Source organism: Nestor notabilis, unplaced genomic scaffold, assembly GCF_000696875.1.
Source record: "Nestor notabilis isolate BGI_N333 unplaced genomic scaffold, ASM69687v1 scaffold7972, whole genome shotgun sequence".
NCBI lineage: Eukaryota > Metazoa > Chordata > Aves > Psittaciformes > Psittacidae > Nestor > Nestor notabilis.
Window position 1 is genome coordinate 1,761 of NW_009918685.1, and position 16,689 is coordinate 18,449.

Genomic DNA, 16,689 nt, shown 5'->3' on the forward strand with positions numbered 1-16,689 from the left:
TCTCTTGCTGGTCATAAGAGGCTCCTATTGTAGCAACCCTCATTGTGGCTTGACATGAGCAACATGTGGCTCTGGAACTTCAATATTCTTTGCCTTCTCTCTTGCCATAATTGTCCTCCTTGTGAAGGAAGAGGTGCAAGCTCTGTGCAAAGAAGTTGTAGTGACTGCGCTGCTCGTCCTCTGTGGGGTTTGTGGTGTCTAATGAAACAAGCAGTTTACTTTGAAGCCATTGAAAACAGACACACACACGCACTCCCTTTCTGTCCCCAGCTGCCTGTTCCACAAAATCTTGTAGGAACTTAGTAAATCTCTGAGCCCTTTATCCCTCTGTCAGGGTTAATATTGGCTGCTGTGGAGCTGGACAGGCACACACTGTGTGCTCGTGTCAACCTCCTGGCGCGAGGATGTCCAGCTGAAACCTGGTATTTCATCTAAGCTTCATTTTTCCACCTCTGCTCTCCTCTTGCTAACCAGATGGGCTGTGTCACTTCAGTCCTGATGAATCTTGTCACCGTTCCTCTCTGCTTCCCAGCCCAAAGGATTCAATTCTTTTGTCAGTAAAGGGAAGCATGAAGTTATGTGCAGGAGATGCTGCTTTGTGAATATATTGCCATTTGGGATCACCCAGCTGGGAACTCTCATCCTGTTTCTTCCTTGCAGATGGCAAAGGCAACTCTTCCTTATATTCTTTTCTGTGGCTCTGAGACTGTTTCTCCTTTTTTCTTCCTCCTTGTATCCACCTGCAGTCATCTGTCCTCTGCTCAGGATTCATCACTTCCTCGAATTGGCATCCTTCACATCTCCCTGCAAAAAAAAGCAAACCCTCATCAGATGTGAATGCACCTCCAGAGCTAATAAACCATCTCACAAAGCAGTAAGTGCATTTCTCTGTAGTGCATCTTGCACTCGTTACAGGCATATTAATTTCTCTAGTGAAGTTGAGTAGCCTCAGGCACTGAACAACTCACTTTGTGTTGCTTTAGCATCTGTCCAGCACAGAGGCGGTGATGGGCTTTGAGAAATGGTCCATATGAGACTTAGGGAACATCTTTCTATCTCCTGCAGCATCCCTGTGTCCGGCCCATCTGTAGGCTCCCTCTGTGCTCAAGGCTGGGGCTGCTCAGCAGGGCATGAATGAGCTGCTCTTCCTGCCTGCCTGCTGCTGCCCCTCCTGCTCCCACCTCCTTCCTAAACCTCCTCTCTCCCTCCTCCAAGCTCAGCCCCTCTTTCCTGTGCTCCTGAGCTCTGCCCCTCGGGCTGGAGCCACAGGTTTATCTGGAGGAGAGGAGTCTCTTTGTAAGCTGAGACCCAGGAGGAGGGATCTGCTGGACCCTGGAGGAGAAAGGGTTTAGCTGCCCTGGAGGAACGGAGAGAGGCAGAGCCTGGGCACCATGGCTGGATTCTCCTCTCTTGGGCTTCTCTTCCTCTGTCAGCTATTAGCCACAACATCAGCTCAGGTAAGAAACCTCATTGATGGCTTATGCTCCAGAAAAAGGTCCATAAGATAATGTGGTGCATGTATGTTTTACCTGCAGGGTGAAATGCGGCAATTTGCAGGTTATTAGAGTGTAAAGTTCATTAAAAACGTGTGTTGCTTGTGCTGTTACACAGAGAGTGCCAAGCAAGCACATCTGGGTTTGTCCCTTGTCCCTGCGTAGGTAAGGATTGTGTTCTCGTGTGTAGAAAGTGCTGCTTTATACTCGATGTGAAAGTGTTATCTTCCCATTCAGGACTGCAGTTACAAGAGAGAAAGACTTGGGAAAGGGGAGATCTGTCCATGTAAGAGGCACAGTTTTCTTTCACTGTGAAGTACAGGTTGCCAGTGAGACTGATCTGATCCGAGTCTTCATCTGCATCAGAATTCCTTACTCCTTCCCTCAATTGACTTTCAAATTTTACACTTATAAAATAGCATATTTAACCCTTGGTCACTTCAGATGTGAAGTTATATTAAACTCCCCTGTATGTCATTAATATTATTGCCTGGGGAAGTAACTCCTCAGTGTGGTTTTTCATTGTGTTAGTGAGGAATTTTTGCAGTCTGGGTCGGGAATTCAGAGCTGCCCTCGTCTGCTGCGAGCAGAGCTGCTTCTACAATGAAACCTTTGTTCCCCGAAGCTACAGCAAGTTGCTCTCTGGAGCCCTCTCCATACAGAAGTCATTGACTGGACCTTTCTTTCCTTCCCCCCACCTCAGACGTGCTCCAAAATCCCAGATTTTCAAATGGCATCATGCTCAGAGAGGAGCATTTCCCTTTCTCCTGTTTTTAGCAGTGGCTGCCCAGCTCTTCCATCACCCCATCAGACTGAGGCTGTAAATTAGTTTTTAATGTCATGCACTTGGCACCTGTTTTCCATGGGCTTTGCATTTCTTCCTCTGCCACAAATGAACCATGCTTGTAGGCAGTGAGAATTTCCTATGAAACCAAACCCATTCCCAGGATAAGCCACCAGTTAAATGAGTGGGGAGCCCTGAGGATGTCCTCAAAGGGTTTTCCTAAAGAGCCTTACACCTGACCTGAGGTCCTCCAAGTCCACCCTGTTTCGTGATGAGCCCTGAGGGATGGGGGGTTAGTGCAGGTTTAGGGTTCAGCTGCAGGATTTAGCCATTGCTTTCTGATTTAGCCCATTTCTGATGTGAAAATAAACTCTTCTCCCTCTCTTCCCCCCAATCCTTTCAGAGAGTAGGACCACAAGGCCCTCCTGGACCACGAGGACCCCCTGGACCATCTGGGAAGGATGGCATAGATGTGAGTGATGTATGGCAGAGGGAGGGAAGGGGAGGAGTGAAGCAAAGAAGCTGCTCCTGTTCTCCAGAGCCCCAGCCTTTGGGCCAGAAGTGGATGGACCTGGAGAAGCAGCCTCCTCACAAGAGTCAGCACAGAGGGTGGAGGTGCTGAGTGGCATCAGGTTCTTTGCAGGATCAATCCCCTGTCTCAAGAGACAGTTCAGGGCAAAGCTAATGAATACACAGGGATTTGTGACCCTGGTTGCAAAGTGGAATATTTCTCTATTGGTGTCTGGGGAGGAAGGGGAATAACACATAAGGTTGAGTGCATGGGTACGTTTGTTGGAGTTACTGTTCTGTAGCTCAGGGGAGGTTTATGTGACACTTCAGAGCATCCACATTTCTAGAGAGGCTCCAAGAAACTCAAATTTGTAGCACTGGACACTGCCTTTACTAGTATTTGGGTTATTTCAGCATTGTCAGTACAGTTATCCCTAGTTTACATTGGCGTGTGAGAGGTCAGAAGCTGGCTCGTGTGTTGCTAGGCATGAGTTGCCTGTAGTGGCACCAAAGGCAACTGAAACAGGCAACCTTAATTTCAGCAGCAGTTCCTTGTTCATACACCCCCTGCAGAGGTAGAAGCTACATACCACAGCACTTACTGGAGGAGAAAAGCTTGTCCTGTTACATTTAATTGATGTTTCCATAGAAATGAAAGATTTTTTTCTGTGCATCTGTTGGATAAGGAATGAGTCGTGTCCTGTAGCTGGCAGGGGATAAAAAGAGTATCAGATGGACCTTCAACAAGACCACATCAAATGCAAAAGGCCAGATTCCTGCTTCAATACTCAGTTTGAGTAGTGCTTGTGTCTCTAAGCTGCCTATGGAATAGGGCAGGTTTTTTAAAGCTTGTCTGAAGGAAGTTTATTGGAATTGGGCCTTTAAGCAGCCTTGAAAAAAATCTGTTCATTCCATGCAGGTCATTTTCTTTTGGATAAGAAGGTAAAAAAAGCTGTGTGAGTTCCCTGGCATATGGTGAACAAGGAGCTTTTTTGTCTGCAGTGGTGAGCTTTCACAGTGGCTCTGTGAGCAAGGCTGAAGAGAGAACCTCATTGATTGCAACTAGTCCCTGTGAAGCGTCCTTCTGAGTAACAGGCTGTTCTGAAAATCTCACTCTGGTTTTGTAGCATGGAAAGTTCAGAGCTGGTCCTTGATGGTTTCTCTGCGCTGCTTTTCATGGTGTGATGAAAGGCTTAAGGGACACCATGGAAGAGGGCAGAGGAGTTCGCACCAGGAGCAGTGAGCCTCTGGAGTCGCTGCAGCAGGACATCAGCATAGCCAGCGGGCTCTGGGGAAGGCTGGCTGTGGTTCTGTACAGAGTGAAAAAGAAGGATTTAGGAGGGACCAAGCCCTCCAGATGTCAAGGGCTGTACAGCTTCTGTGTATAGGTAATGGGAAAGAAACAGGTCCCTGTAACTGTGTTGTTCAGTTCCTGTTGTCTGCAGGATCTTTTACACCTCAATTCTGGAACGGCACCAGCATCACTCCTGATTGCTTTTGGAAACAGGAGCCTGGAGAGATGTTGATCATGTGAACCTGCTCCCTTTTATCCTCTGCCAGAAGCTTCGGAAGCTCCCTGTGGGGCAGGACCAAATAACAACGTCTAATTAACATGAAGAACTTTAGTCCTAATACATCAAACGGCTGAGTGAAATATTTAAGGTGCTGAGTCTTTTAGTCCCAGCTTGAGCCTGGGGTTTATGCTGTGCAGGATCAGTCTTTCATTTGAACAGACCTGATCTCCTATGGATATAGGTTCTCAGGTGCTCTGTTCATATGAGGTGGTCCGGCTGGTCAGGGAGAGGCTCTGGGATGGTTTCTGCTACTCAAGAGGACACTGAGTCCTTTAAGGAATTGCACAGGAGAAGAGACCCAGGGCTGTGGCTTGTCTCGAGCACAGTCACATACTTGCAGTACCCTCCAAAATCATGGCATAGAAAATCCAGCACTGCTCTGCATCTTCATAGTGCTGCATGGAGAGGATCATGTGGAGCCCAACAGAAGCATCAATTCCACCAGCGCAAAGAATGAAACCATTATTTGATTTCTTTAATGATGAGACTTTTTCTAAAGCACAGTCAGAACTTTTCTGGACTATATCTCTGCAAGTTCCCTGAACATTGTGAGCCACCAGCTGGATCATCTTCACAGATGGCTTTGGATGAATGCTGTGTGGGAAGAGCTGCTGAATGGTCTCCGAGTTGGATGAGCACTGCTGAGGTGTTCAACACTCCCTTACCATCGGCTGCAAGCAGTGAGTGGTGCATAACATACAGCTGACTTATTCAGGATATCTCCAAACAAACCCTGGATGAACCCCATAAGCACAATTTCTAGAAGCTCCTGCTTTTATTCCTGCCTTCCCTCAGAAACAAAAGTGGAGTTTGCAACGTGAAGTCCCTCTGAACTGCTTTATAATTACAGCCTTTAACACGCTTCACGTTTCATACTCGCTAACAAGCAGCATCTCTCCCTCCCAAGAATAGAAGCAGCATGTTGTGAGCGAAAGAATTGGCTACAAGTTCCTGTGAATTATTTCTGGGCATGTAATTCCCCAAATTGCTAATGAGCAATTGTCACTTTGCAAAAATCAAGTTGAGTTTTTATTCCCTGCTCCCCGTCTCCTGGCTTGACTTGCTGAGGAAAGAGTAACCCTCCCTCCCTCTCGCCTAGCACCAGGAGAGCATTTCCTCTTGCTGACAGCCTTTGCCTCTAATTCCCAGTGATCTGGCATTAGGGATATAAACACTGATTAGGCTTTTGATTCAGCTAACTGAAGTTGTGGTGCTCCTGCAGAGACCCACAGGGGTCCACGATGGCAGGGTCAAGGTTTAAGATGGTCCCAAACAGCCTTTGCTGATGCTGTGCCCTTACTGCATAGATTGCCATCACACAGGCAAGAAAACATGCAAGGGGCTGGCAATCTCAGGTGATGGAGGAGGGAGTAAACCACCTCTGCTGCCATTTCTAGCTGCCTTTTCAAACCCTTCATTGCAAAAGAATTGCTCCTTTCATTTACTTGGCAGGGGGCCTTCCCCATCTATGATAATGATAACTATTTACGGAAAAATCGGTGGGCAAGGGAGTTGCTTCAGCAAGAGAGAGCATAAAGATCCCTCTGTTCAATGGCCCTCTGGTCTGTGTGTTGATCAGTCACCAATGCAGCACACAAATCCTCGCCTGAGCAAATCAAAGCAGCCAGTCTTGAGAGATTTGCCCACAGACTTCACAGTTGCTGACACAGTAAATATAGAAACAGGCTATAAATTCCACAACTTTGCTAACTGCCATCTGACTCCTAATTATCAGCCCCACGGTGGGGAGGGTGTTATTTCTGTTAATAACCACCCTTTTTCCATGCAGATTTTCTTCCAGGGTATCCACGTGCCCCGTCCCCTCTGCTCACCCACCATACCTGAGCCTCTCACAGTATTTAATGCAATTCTAAAGCCAGGAGAGGAGGGGACCATCCAGACATTGGGAACTGGGACTACAGGATGAGATGGGAAACCAAGCTTCACTTTCTGATAGTCATGAACTCCTGTAAGTGCCACAGTTTCATGCTGTGTCCTGGATACCTGGAGCTTATCGTTGTATTCCCCTGTTTCATCAGGAAGATGTTTGAAAGCCTTGCTAGACACCCAGCTTCCTCTCTACCCCACTTGCAGACAAGACCAAGTGCACATACTTGGGAAAAGTTGGAGGTGATGGGCACCATTTGGAAGCACTGTTTCTCTCTGGGAGGCTGAGGATGTGGGTTTCACCAGATCTACTATCATGGATATGGAAAAGGCTTATCCATGTTCATAGAATCATAGAATGGTTTGGGTCGGAAGGGACCTTCAAGATCATCTAGTTCCAGCCCTTAAATTCATCCTGCTTGAGAGGGCAGCAGAATTTAGAGCATCAGCTTCATGAGACTGAGTATGGTAAATCTTGGAGTGGGCATGAAGGGGACTTGGGTGCTGACAGTTAGAAACACCATTGTGGCAAAAAGCCAACAGAAATAGGTTTAGCACTAATACTGTTGTCTTTCTCCTTTCATTTAGGGAGAGCCAGGCCCTCCTGGTTTGCCAGGCCCAGCAGTAAGTATTCTCTGGTTGACACTGATTTGCTCATGCTTTGGGAAGGGACACAGTGCAGGAGCTAACACTGGCTCACCTTCCTCTTGATCTGCAGCAGCATTTCCTTAAGGGATACACAGAAGTGGAGATGCTCAGCACTGGTCCTGGGGACAAACACATTCTCCTGCTGCTTTGCTAGCAGAGGATAGCCAAGAAATAAAGCTCATCTGTCACCAGTGCAATGAAACTGGCACCAAGCTGCATACGTGCAGTTGTTTTTGGCATTGGTCTGAGTCTGCTTCAGCTCCTCAGCCTGCCAAGGGCTGCTCAGCACTCTACTATGTACCACAGCAATTTGCCTTGGGCCGCTTGCCCCATCCCTTTCTACCCCTCTGCTAGGAACAGCTTATGGGTATGTGGAACTGAGCCAAAGCACTGAAGTGAATTTAGGACTTAGATTCATGGCAAGTTTCATCTCTCTGTAGGTGTTGTTCCATGTCGCATGGTTTGGGATTAACACATCAACAAATGAACTTCCACGTTGTAGCCTGTATCAACGCACACCACGTCTCTCTTGTTACTATGGTAAAAATAGTCCTCATAATCACATCTTTATCTGATTTAGGGGCCAAAAGGTGCACCAGGGAAGCCTGGAGCAGCTGGTGAAGCCGGATTGCCTGGTCTTCCTGGGGTGGACGTGAGTATTTTGTCATCTTCTCTTAAGTATCTCATATAGGCATGGGTGTTTTCCCAAAGTGCCTCATCAGCTGTCTTTGTGCTGTTTCAGGGTTTAACAGGAAACGATGGCCCACCTGGCCCAAATGGGCCTCCAGGAGACCGTGTGAGTAGCACGTTAGATCTTAAGTCCCTTTAAATGAACGTTATCACTGATTGCGTTGATGATTTCTCATCCCTTAGTAAATTGGTGACATTCAAGTGTGGATTACAACGCTTTATTTATCATCAACCCTTGCAGAATACTTGGACCCTTGAAATAAAGCCCCAGGTGGCTTTTCATTAGGTAGGGCATGAAATCCATCTTTCTTTCACGTGGCTTTGAACGGGCCTGGGTAGCATCAGCGGTGGGAGTAGCAGTGCAGAACAGCTCTGGTGGTATGTCGAGTGTCTAAAAAGTTCCTTGAAGCAGTCACTAGACTTAATGGTGAAGTTTATCAGAGTGAAGCTATTTTGGCCTTTATTTGCAGTCTGAGTACACAGCTCTGTTATGTTTATAATTACTGCTACTGTGTATTAACTGTTTAAACTTCTGCCTTTTGCCAATTCTGGGGCTGTCGATATGGTTGACATTATCAGTTGCTTTGGCATAAACTTCCCCAGCCAGTGCAACAAGACATAAGAGGTTTTTTCCTTGCTTCCTGCATGTTACAGCTCTGCTAAGGGGCACCACAGGGATAGAGAAATGACTGCCTGAGATGTTACAGATGTCCTTCAGATCATCATAGGGCTGTGAAGGCCTTCTTGTGACATTAAGAACTAAACATTAGTGAGCCATTCAGCACAGATTCTTACCCAGCATGGCTATTTTCTTGTCTCCTGGTGTGGGAAGATAAGGCTTGTGGCCACAGCTGGTACACTGCTCTCTTGAGCTCGAGGCTGCAGTGATGGGCTGAACACACATCACAGCATGCAGAGGTTAAAAACTGGATTTTCTAACACGTTCAGTATATCTCAGTAATCCATTTGTTGCTCCAGGGAGTTACCCAAAGCTCAAAACTCTGTGAGCTGTCTCATTTAGTTAAAGGGATGAGTGACAGAGCCATGCATCTTTGATATGTTCTTCTACCTTTCCCATGTGCAAGCCAAAGCTTGCTTGGCTCCTGGGAAAGCTGAGTGGCAGGTCACAGCTCCAAGCCTCCATCCATTGGCAGTGCACTAAACCCCATCTCCTTTACCTTTCCTTGTGCCCATCTTTCTCCCTAGAGATCCAGGGCTGCAAAATCCCGACAGCTCTGACAGTCTGTGGCAGGAATCCAGCACCTTCTGGGAACTGATCCCTGATTTCCAAAACAGAAAAGCTCAGGACTGCACACAGGAGATTCTGAGCGGTTTTGTGCCTCTGCTTTATGTTCAGTGGTAGTGTTTGCCCATGCCCACTTTAGCACACAAGCTCCTAGTTTGCAGGGTAATTGAGCAGATAATTTCTAGGCACAAGAACTTCCTCTTCAGCTGTTTAATAGAAGCACACAAGCACTGTTACCTTAATTACGTGCTCTGGTGTGATGTGCTTTCCTATGTCTCCTAACTCAATTTGTCAGCATGGAGCAAACTTGGGACCTGTTGTCAGTTATGGGAGCTTTTCAAGGTCAGTGATCCATCTGGAAAATTGTTTTAATTGGTCTAATAAAAGCCTGGAAAAAAGGAAAAACCTCTAAAAGCTTTAGCACTCTAAAAGGACACTATTGTTATCCCAACTTTCTTTCTTCTCCCCGACTTTTAGAACATATTTCAGTCTCCCAGGCATCACTGAAATCAGCAGGTGTCTACCTACTGTTGTGGGGTTGAATCCGTGCTTAACACTATGACTTCCTTCTAAGTAAGCATATTTATCTGGCGTGTCTGAGAGCGAAGGTGTTCAGCATATGGAAGTGGGCTCATGGAAGAGAGTTTTAATTATATATTACTGCTAAACATTCCTTTTCCTCTTTATGCCGCACTCCCTCAGTCCAACAGTGATTCATGTCTGACCAGGGCCAGAGCACTGGAAAGCAGCATACCAAAAATGAGTTTTATCTTAAATATCTCCTGCTGCTACCATCATCCATTGGCTTTTCTCATGGTTCTGCTTCCAGAGTGATTGCATTGAACCTACTTGTTTTTCCAATTAGAAATATCCTTTATTTATAGCCAGGAGCGAGCTGGGTTCTGACCTCGGTGCTACTGAGTGTCTTTCATTAGAATGTTTTCAAAGGCCAGTTTGAAGTTTGGTGCTTTACATTATAAATGATGAGGAAAACATAATTATTCATATTTATTTATTAATGTCAAATCAATCAAGTCTTTGCTGTGCTCCCTAGTTGTGTATTCATAAAGTATGTTACTTTAACGTGAGAAATTATGGGGAGATTGTTTTCTAATCAAAAGACAAAGAACATTGTTACCAGGAGAATGAGTTGAGTGAGACAATGTTATTAAAATCAAGGTGTAAATTAGAGGCTCTCCTTTGAACTTAATGGAATCACTTGAGCTTGTTCAGGGACTCGATGATCTTTTACCATGCCAGGAACATTCACTGGGAGTAAAGTTCCAACACTTGGCACTTTGGGTGCTCTCCCAACCTTTAGGCGTGTTGGTCAAAGCAGAAAGGGGCTGTGCAGCTGGTTTCAGTGTGAGCAGGATTAGGGTGTGAGTCAGTAGGGGTCAGGAATTCAGTGTTTTCTTTGCAAGAGGAAATCCCAGCTTGTCCCTTACAGCCATCACTAGTTGTAAGGACTTCAGCCTGAAGATGAAAGTGAGTGGAAGCAAAGCAGAGTAACCTGCAGCAGGAGGAATGAATGAGCTGACATTCACAGCAGAGTTGATTTTTATTGGATTACAGCCCTCTCCTCCCAAGACTGCTCTTAATGAGGCCTTGGGTCCTCTGTATCTTTCTCCTTAAGCATAACAAGGGGAAATGTTTATAATCCCTTTTGGAACGCAGAACAGTAGGAAAGGGCCAGCATCTTCCCTGGGATCACAGGTAGTGTTGGGATGTTTTCCTGCTCCATCAGGAATGACAGAGTCATTACCCATAAGTTTCTGTCCTATTTGTGAATTCAGCTGAGCATCTCCAGTTATGTGCTGTTTCTGTAAGATACTGCTGGAGCTCTCAAGCAAAGATTGATGTCAAGGAGGGTATGGGTGCCTTGGTGTCCACCCATACAGAGGTCTCTCTTTTATCCCTGCTGGTTTTCACTCTGCTTTATTCCTGTAGGGTGCATTGGGACCTGCTGGGCCACCTGGACCTGCTGTAAGTAACTCCTACAACTGCATATGTAAAGATGGTGTGTGATATTATATCAAACCCATCACCAAGAGCAGGTGGGAAGCCTCGTATCCCAAAGGGATCAAAGCCTGAATGAGTGAAAACATTGTTTGAAGTGTTTAAATATGAAGATATGACCTGTTCTGTTAATACAGGACCTGGGTTTAGTCTCTGAGATGTTATAAAACAAGCCAGCTTGGGATAAAGACTAGCATATCAAATGCTATCAAAATTATTAGACATCAGATAATGTCTATTTAAAATTAAAAGGAAAAAGGGAAAAGTAGATGAACTAGAATGTTGTTTTCATAACTATGTCCCACTGTCATGTCATTGTACATGGCTTTACTTTGATATGTCTCATAGGTAACAGCAATGTAAAGGGAATACAAATTGCTAGAGGCAACAAAAGGATTCATCAAGACTCCAGCTTTGCTCTGATTGCAAATTACAATAATTGGGGACAGGGGAGTGCTAAGGAAACTTAAAAGAATTCAGCAGCATTTTCTGATGTTTGCTTTTCTTCCTGTATGTTCAGTTTCTAAGTGATCTTTCACTGGTTTAAATGTTGTTTCCAGGGCAAAGGACTACCAGGACCTCCAGTAAGTATTGAGGCTCTTCTTCCGAGAGTTTTAAAGTATTCTACTATCTTTATGGGATACCCTGATTGTTACAAACCCATCCCAGGCCTTGGGTCCCTCTCCTGTGGCAGACAGAGGGATGTGGAGTCCTGCAGGTTGGCAGCCTCAGGGGGGTTTTATGCTTATCCTAACCCCAGGGAGGCTGGCACTGATGTGGATTCAAGGCACAGCAGCTTTGTGAGCACTGGGAGCACCCAGTTCTGGGGCAGCTTTTGTTTGGGGGGTTCCTGGGCATCTCAGAGCTGCCCTGTGTTAGAGGGGATGCAGATGCTGGCAACGTGCAGTGATGATAAGAGTGTGCTCTGTGGGAAGGTGGAGCAGAGAAAGATGGGCATGGGCAAACTGATTGTCTGGGTGCAGGATTGAGCTCCTCAGGGGGATTAGACAGTGAGTACAACCAGGCTGTTTGGTTGCTCCTGGGCTTTGGTAGCTCTGCAAGATCTCCATGGGTAAAAAGGCTCTTCTCTCTGTTCTACAGGGGCCTCCAGGACCCAGCGGGCTCCCAGGTGGAAATGGATTTCGGGGTCCTCCTGTGAGTTTCTCCTACCATTTGATCCTCATTTACTGAACATGCTACAACCACAGAAGAATGAGGCTCATTTCTGGTCTCTTACCCCATTGTGGAAGCATGATGCACAAGAAGCAACGCATGCCCACAGGCAATGCTGTTCCTTGCATCAGGTTATGTAGGGTCACTCGGATCAACCACTGCCTTTACTTCCATATGCATCTGCTGTTCCCATGCCAGTCATAGAACCCTCGGCATAAAGAAAGGTACAGTCTAGTCCCATTGGAGACAGCTTGTCCCACATTCACAAACCTGCAGTGGTATTTGGAAGCCGCCTTCCTCTCCCTTCGTATTTTCACTGAAATGGTTAAAAAGGGGAATTCTGACTCTTTTCACTCTTTTTAGGGACCTTTTGGTCTGCCGGGATTCCCAGGGCCTCCCGGACCACCCGGACCTCCTGTAAGTTGAAACTTGCAAATAAACGTGTGAAGATTCCCTCAAGGCATCCAGAATATGCACTGGTGTTTGTCTTGATGTATTTAAAAGACCACATTTCTTGATCACAGGGTCTTCCCGGCGCAATTCCTGATGGCGGCGGGGACCTTCAGGTAGGTTTTCCTTATGGAAATACACTTTTGGTTTAATCCTCGCTGTGACTTTTCATTAGCATACTTGGGTGACCATTTAATGTGCACCATTCAGACTTGCAGATGTGTGTCTAAGCTGCCTTATTGCAGAATACATAATCCCTGTGTTTGTATTTACAGGACTGAAATGTTCTTTTGAGGAGGTAGATGTCCTGGGTTTGATTTTTCCCTTATCTTTGCTTTCCAGTTTGCTTTTCTGCAGGCTTTGCGTACGTTCTTCCCTTACAGAACAACTTTAGCATTTGGTAAATGACAGCAGCTTTTCATGCCTCTGCTTCTGATCCTGCTTTACAAGAGAAAAGGTTGTGCGTGTAGCACTGTTTATTTCCATGGATGGTGGCACCAGGTTCCTCTGGGCATATGCTTTGTTTAGACATCCTTCCTTAGGAGAAAGTCCCGATTCCTTTCTTTCAGGGGAATGAAAGGCCTGTAAAGCCCGTGAACGATGGGAGTGACATTTCCAGATTTCACAGCTGTTGTTGTGACAGCATCTTTGGGTTTCTAATTGGTGTGCCCCAAAAAAGCTCGGTTTAGACTGCCTTATGGCAAGTCACGTGGAAGGTAATAGAAAACGATGCTGTTTCTGCAGGTTTAATTTAAGTTACCCTGTGGAACATACCAGAAAATTACATTTCTGCTACAGAAGGTGTTGCCTGAGCTTTCGTTAAAAGAAAAATCCAAAGAACTGAAAGAAAAGCTGCAGAAGAAAATCTCATTCCCTTTTTGTAAAGTTTTTAGAGTGTTGCCTTTTGAGCCCCCGTTACATTTCCATGCATGTCCTGATTTTTTCCCAAGCCAGAAAGTCAAACTGGAGTTCCCACCCACCCCTAGACATCTGCAGGTCCCAGCTTATAGGTATTGGGGTTATTTTTTTATAGCCCCTTCCAATATGCTCTAATGCTTGCTCTTGTGTCAGTTAGGTGCGTAGTCCCAAGGAAATCCATAGGGGTGAATTAATTAATGCATAGGATAAAATATGTTCTTAATGATTTACAAGGTATCGATTCAGCTTCGCTGGGGAGCTGTGATTCTTCAGCATTTTGGCCTGTGAACAACTGTCAGCCTTCAGAATTTGTCACAGTCCCCGCTCAAAGTGAAGCAGACCATAAATCATTCTTTTGTGGGTTACTGGGGGCCTGAGGACCTGTTCAGGACCCTTTGCCATGGGGAAATGCTGGTCACTACATGGTGCTGTAAGTCCGTTCGATTTAGTGGATTTAGAGCTGAAACCCACATGACTTTTCCACCTCTCCCTAACAATGAAACCGGCTTCCCCTGTATGTATTTGATAAGCCAAAGAGTGTTTCTGTTCCTTGCAGTGCCCAGCTCTGTGCCCACCAGGTCCTAAGGAATGCCAGGTTTCAAGGTAAGGAAAACACCACCTGCAGATACAAGAATAAACACCACTATGAACCCCTGGGATTAAGCTGTTTTATACACAATGTATAGCTCCACACCTCCAAACCAGCCACTCATTTGCCTGCATTTATGCTGCTGAAACAGAAGAGCCCTAAAGCAGGCAAATATGAGAGAAGAGGAGGAGGAAGGATGTGATCCTGCCCTCTTTGCACGCTGTTCCCATGCTCATAGCGATAGCTGAAAGCGATACTGTCAAGAGTGAGTGCTCTCCCTCCACCTTCAGCAAGAGGCTTTACATCCTTCAAGTGCCTGCCTGTACTTACAGGCACGTTGTTTTGTGGCTCCATCCCCTGCAGCCTTTCTTAGATGGGGGATTTAACTACAGCTGCTTATTCCTACAAATGAAATTCAACCCTCTGCACAGGGTGAGCAAAACCAAGCAAGACATAACTTACATGATTAAATACAATTTAACTGTCATTTTATACCCAGTGTAGCACCAGCCAGCTCTCTGATTATGCTGTTTGACTCTGGTTCATAAATTCTAGGTTGCAACCCTCAGGAAACCTCATTCAGGAGTTAAACGTTTCCTTCTCTGTCCTCTCTATGATTCACATGAATTCTGTGCAGGTCTGTTTGGTCTCTGAGCCGAGTCATGAATGTTGCTTGAAATATACAGTTTTTTGGGTAGAATTATTCAAAATTCATGGCTTATGAAATGGGAAAAACCTGTGTGGGTTTCCAATTATGATGGAAATGATGCCTGGGACCTCTTGCATGGTGAGGAATGACATCTGCCATGGCTGAAATTAGTCTGGGGCTCTCCCACACTCATAGGAAGGGAGCCAGGAAAGCAAACTGAGTCTGAGTTTATAGAAGCGGTTTCAGTGGGACATGGATTTCTTTGCAAGCTTGATGCTGCAGACGTTAAAGGTGACTTAGGCAAAAAGGGGGGTTAAAGGTGCAGAATGGGGTTTTCAGAAGCATCTCGGCCCCAGTTTCAGAAGTGGTGGGAACCAAGCTCTGGTCCCTGCTCTGTAATTGAAATCCAGAGACCTGTAGCCTTGTCTCACCACAAGTCACTCTTGAAAACCAAATCTGGGCATTTCCTGAGACTAGACCAATTCTGACACAGTGATACCAAACACAGGGGTGGTGCGTGGCCAACTAGCCCCAGAACTGCCCTCCATTCACACGGCTACAGCACAGGTATAGGTTATTTCCCCAGTAGGTCATTCGTGTTGCGTGGATGCTCCAACCCTTGTGGTGTTCAAGGCCAGGCTGGACAGAGCCTTGGGCGACACAGTTTAGTGTGTGGTGTCCTTGCCCATGGCAGGGGGGTTGGAACTAGATGATCTTAAGGTCCTTTCCAACCCTAACCGTTCTATGATTTAGGACTTGCAGCTACCTTCACATTTTGAAACAGTCCTGTACTGGAATGTGAATAATCAGAGCTCTCATTTCTAGGGACACACTGGTCACAAAGGAGAACCTGGTGAAGTAGGAAAAGAAGGAGAGAAGGTAAGCTTCAACTTAAAGGCTACAGGGGAGGATTTTTCTCTTTAAAAGCTGCATAACAAGTGATTTCTTGAAGAAGACAGGGAGAAATGAGGCAATTGGCTGAACAACAAGAAGTTACTGTGCCTGAAGTGCACTGGCTTCCATTGCTCTGCATGTGTGACCGTGTGCTAATACTTCAAGAAAATCTATCTTCTCAATAATCATAATGCTCAGCTCAGTTGGAGAAGTTAACACCTATTGTTTCACATGCAGGGATGTGAGCTCAGGAAAAAGCCCTGCATTAATCACTCAGGTAAATTCCTGGCTGATCAAGTGTTCTTGCGTGTAGAAGAAATTGCCTGTAATAGAGATGCAAATTCTGAAGCACAAATCTGGCTGGGAGGGAGCTCAAGGAGAAAGGAGATGGGAAGCTCCCTGGCTTTGTGCTGTGAGGCTCATGCTGTCTCACCTCTTGTCTGATTAATCTTTCTCTCCCAGGGTAACCCTGGCCCCCCGGGTCCTCCAGGCATCCCCGGCAGCGTTGGCCTGCAGGTAACAACTGCTCTTCAGACCTTTTGCCATGTGAAGAGCCACCTTCTTACTGTGAAACTCAATGGTGCCATCAATCACCTTGTGTTACACAAACAGCTCCTGCCTGCACAGAACAGATGTGAAAGTTAATGGTGGTGGAAAAACAAATGGTGCTGCTTTCACCAAGCTTTAGTTCAGGTCCTGCTTTTGGTATCTCACCTCGGTTGAGCCATCCAAGTGATGACTGATCCAGTAATCGGCTGGGCACCTTTTGGGTGGATCTGAAGCTGAGCTCTGAGCTGGCTTGTCAGCTTGGGCAGGCACTTTGAATGTGTGTCTGCTTGCTCAGAGTCGTCAGTGAAGGGGAAACTGTCTTGTCTGCGCATCAGGAGGCTGAGCTTTCTGCTGCTCCTCGCCGTTTCTTGACGTTTTCTGTGTTGATGCGTTGTTATGTGAATGCTGTTCTGCATTTTATGGGTAAAAGTGATGGGGTTTAACTGAGCTCTTTTCTTAATTAGGGCCCAAGAGGACTAAGAGGCCTCCCTGGTCCAATGGGTCCGGCTGGTGACAGAGTAAGCAAAAACACCTTCTGAGTTTATTTCCTACTCCTCTCACCACCAGTTTGCCTCATGCGAGGTCCAGGTTCTATTTGTCTTTATCACTGGGGAAC

At 46.1% G+C, this 16,689-nt stretch overlaps 1 protein-coding gene across 1 annotated transcript in view; it reads left to right on the forward strand.

Annotated features, from left to right (window-relative positions):
• Positions 1–1,357: 1,357 nt before the first annotated feature.
• The window catches only part of LOC104401451 (collagen alpha-3(IX) chain-like), a 33,774-nt gene continuing 18,442 nt past the window's right edge, over positions 1,358–16,689 (forward strand). Inside the window, 15 exon segments of the mRNA XM_010009847.1 lie at positions 1,358–1,457; positions 2,681–2,749; positions 6,837–6,872; positions 7,477–7,548; positions 7,639–7,692; positions 10,783–10,818; positions 11,412–11,435; positions 11,953–12,006; positions 12,388–12,441; positions 12,549–12,590; positions 13,949–13,973; positions 13,976–13,995; positions 15,456–15,509; positions 15,987–16,040; positions 16,538–16,591. Of these exon segments, the coding sequence (XP_010008149.1) occupies positions 1,392–1,457; positions 2,681–2,749; positions 6,837–6,872; positions 7,477–7,548; positions 7,639–7,692; positions 10,783–10,818; positions 11,412–11,435; positions 11,953–12,006; positions 12,388–12,441; positions 12,549–12,590; positions 13,949–13,973; positions 13,976–13,995; positions 15,456–15,509; positions 15,987–16,040; positions 16,538–16,591 (714 nt within the window). The 5' untranslated portion in view covers positions 1,358–1,391.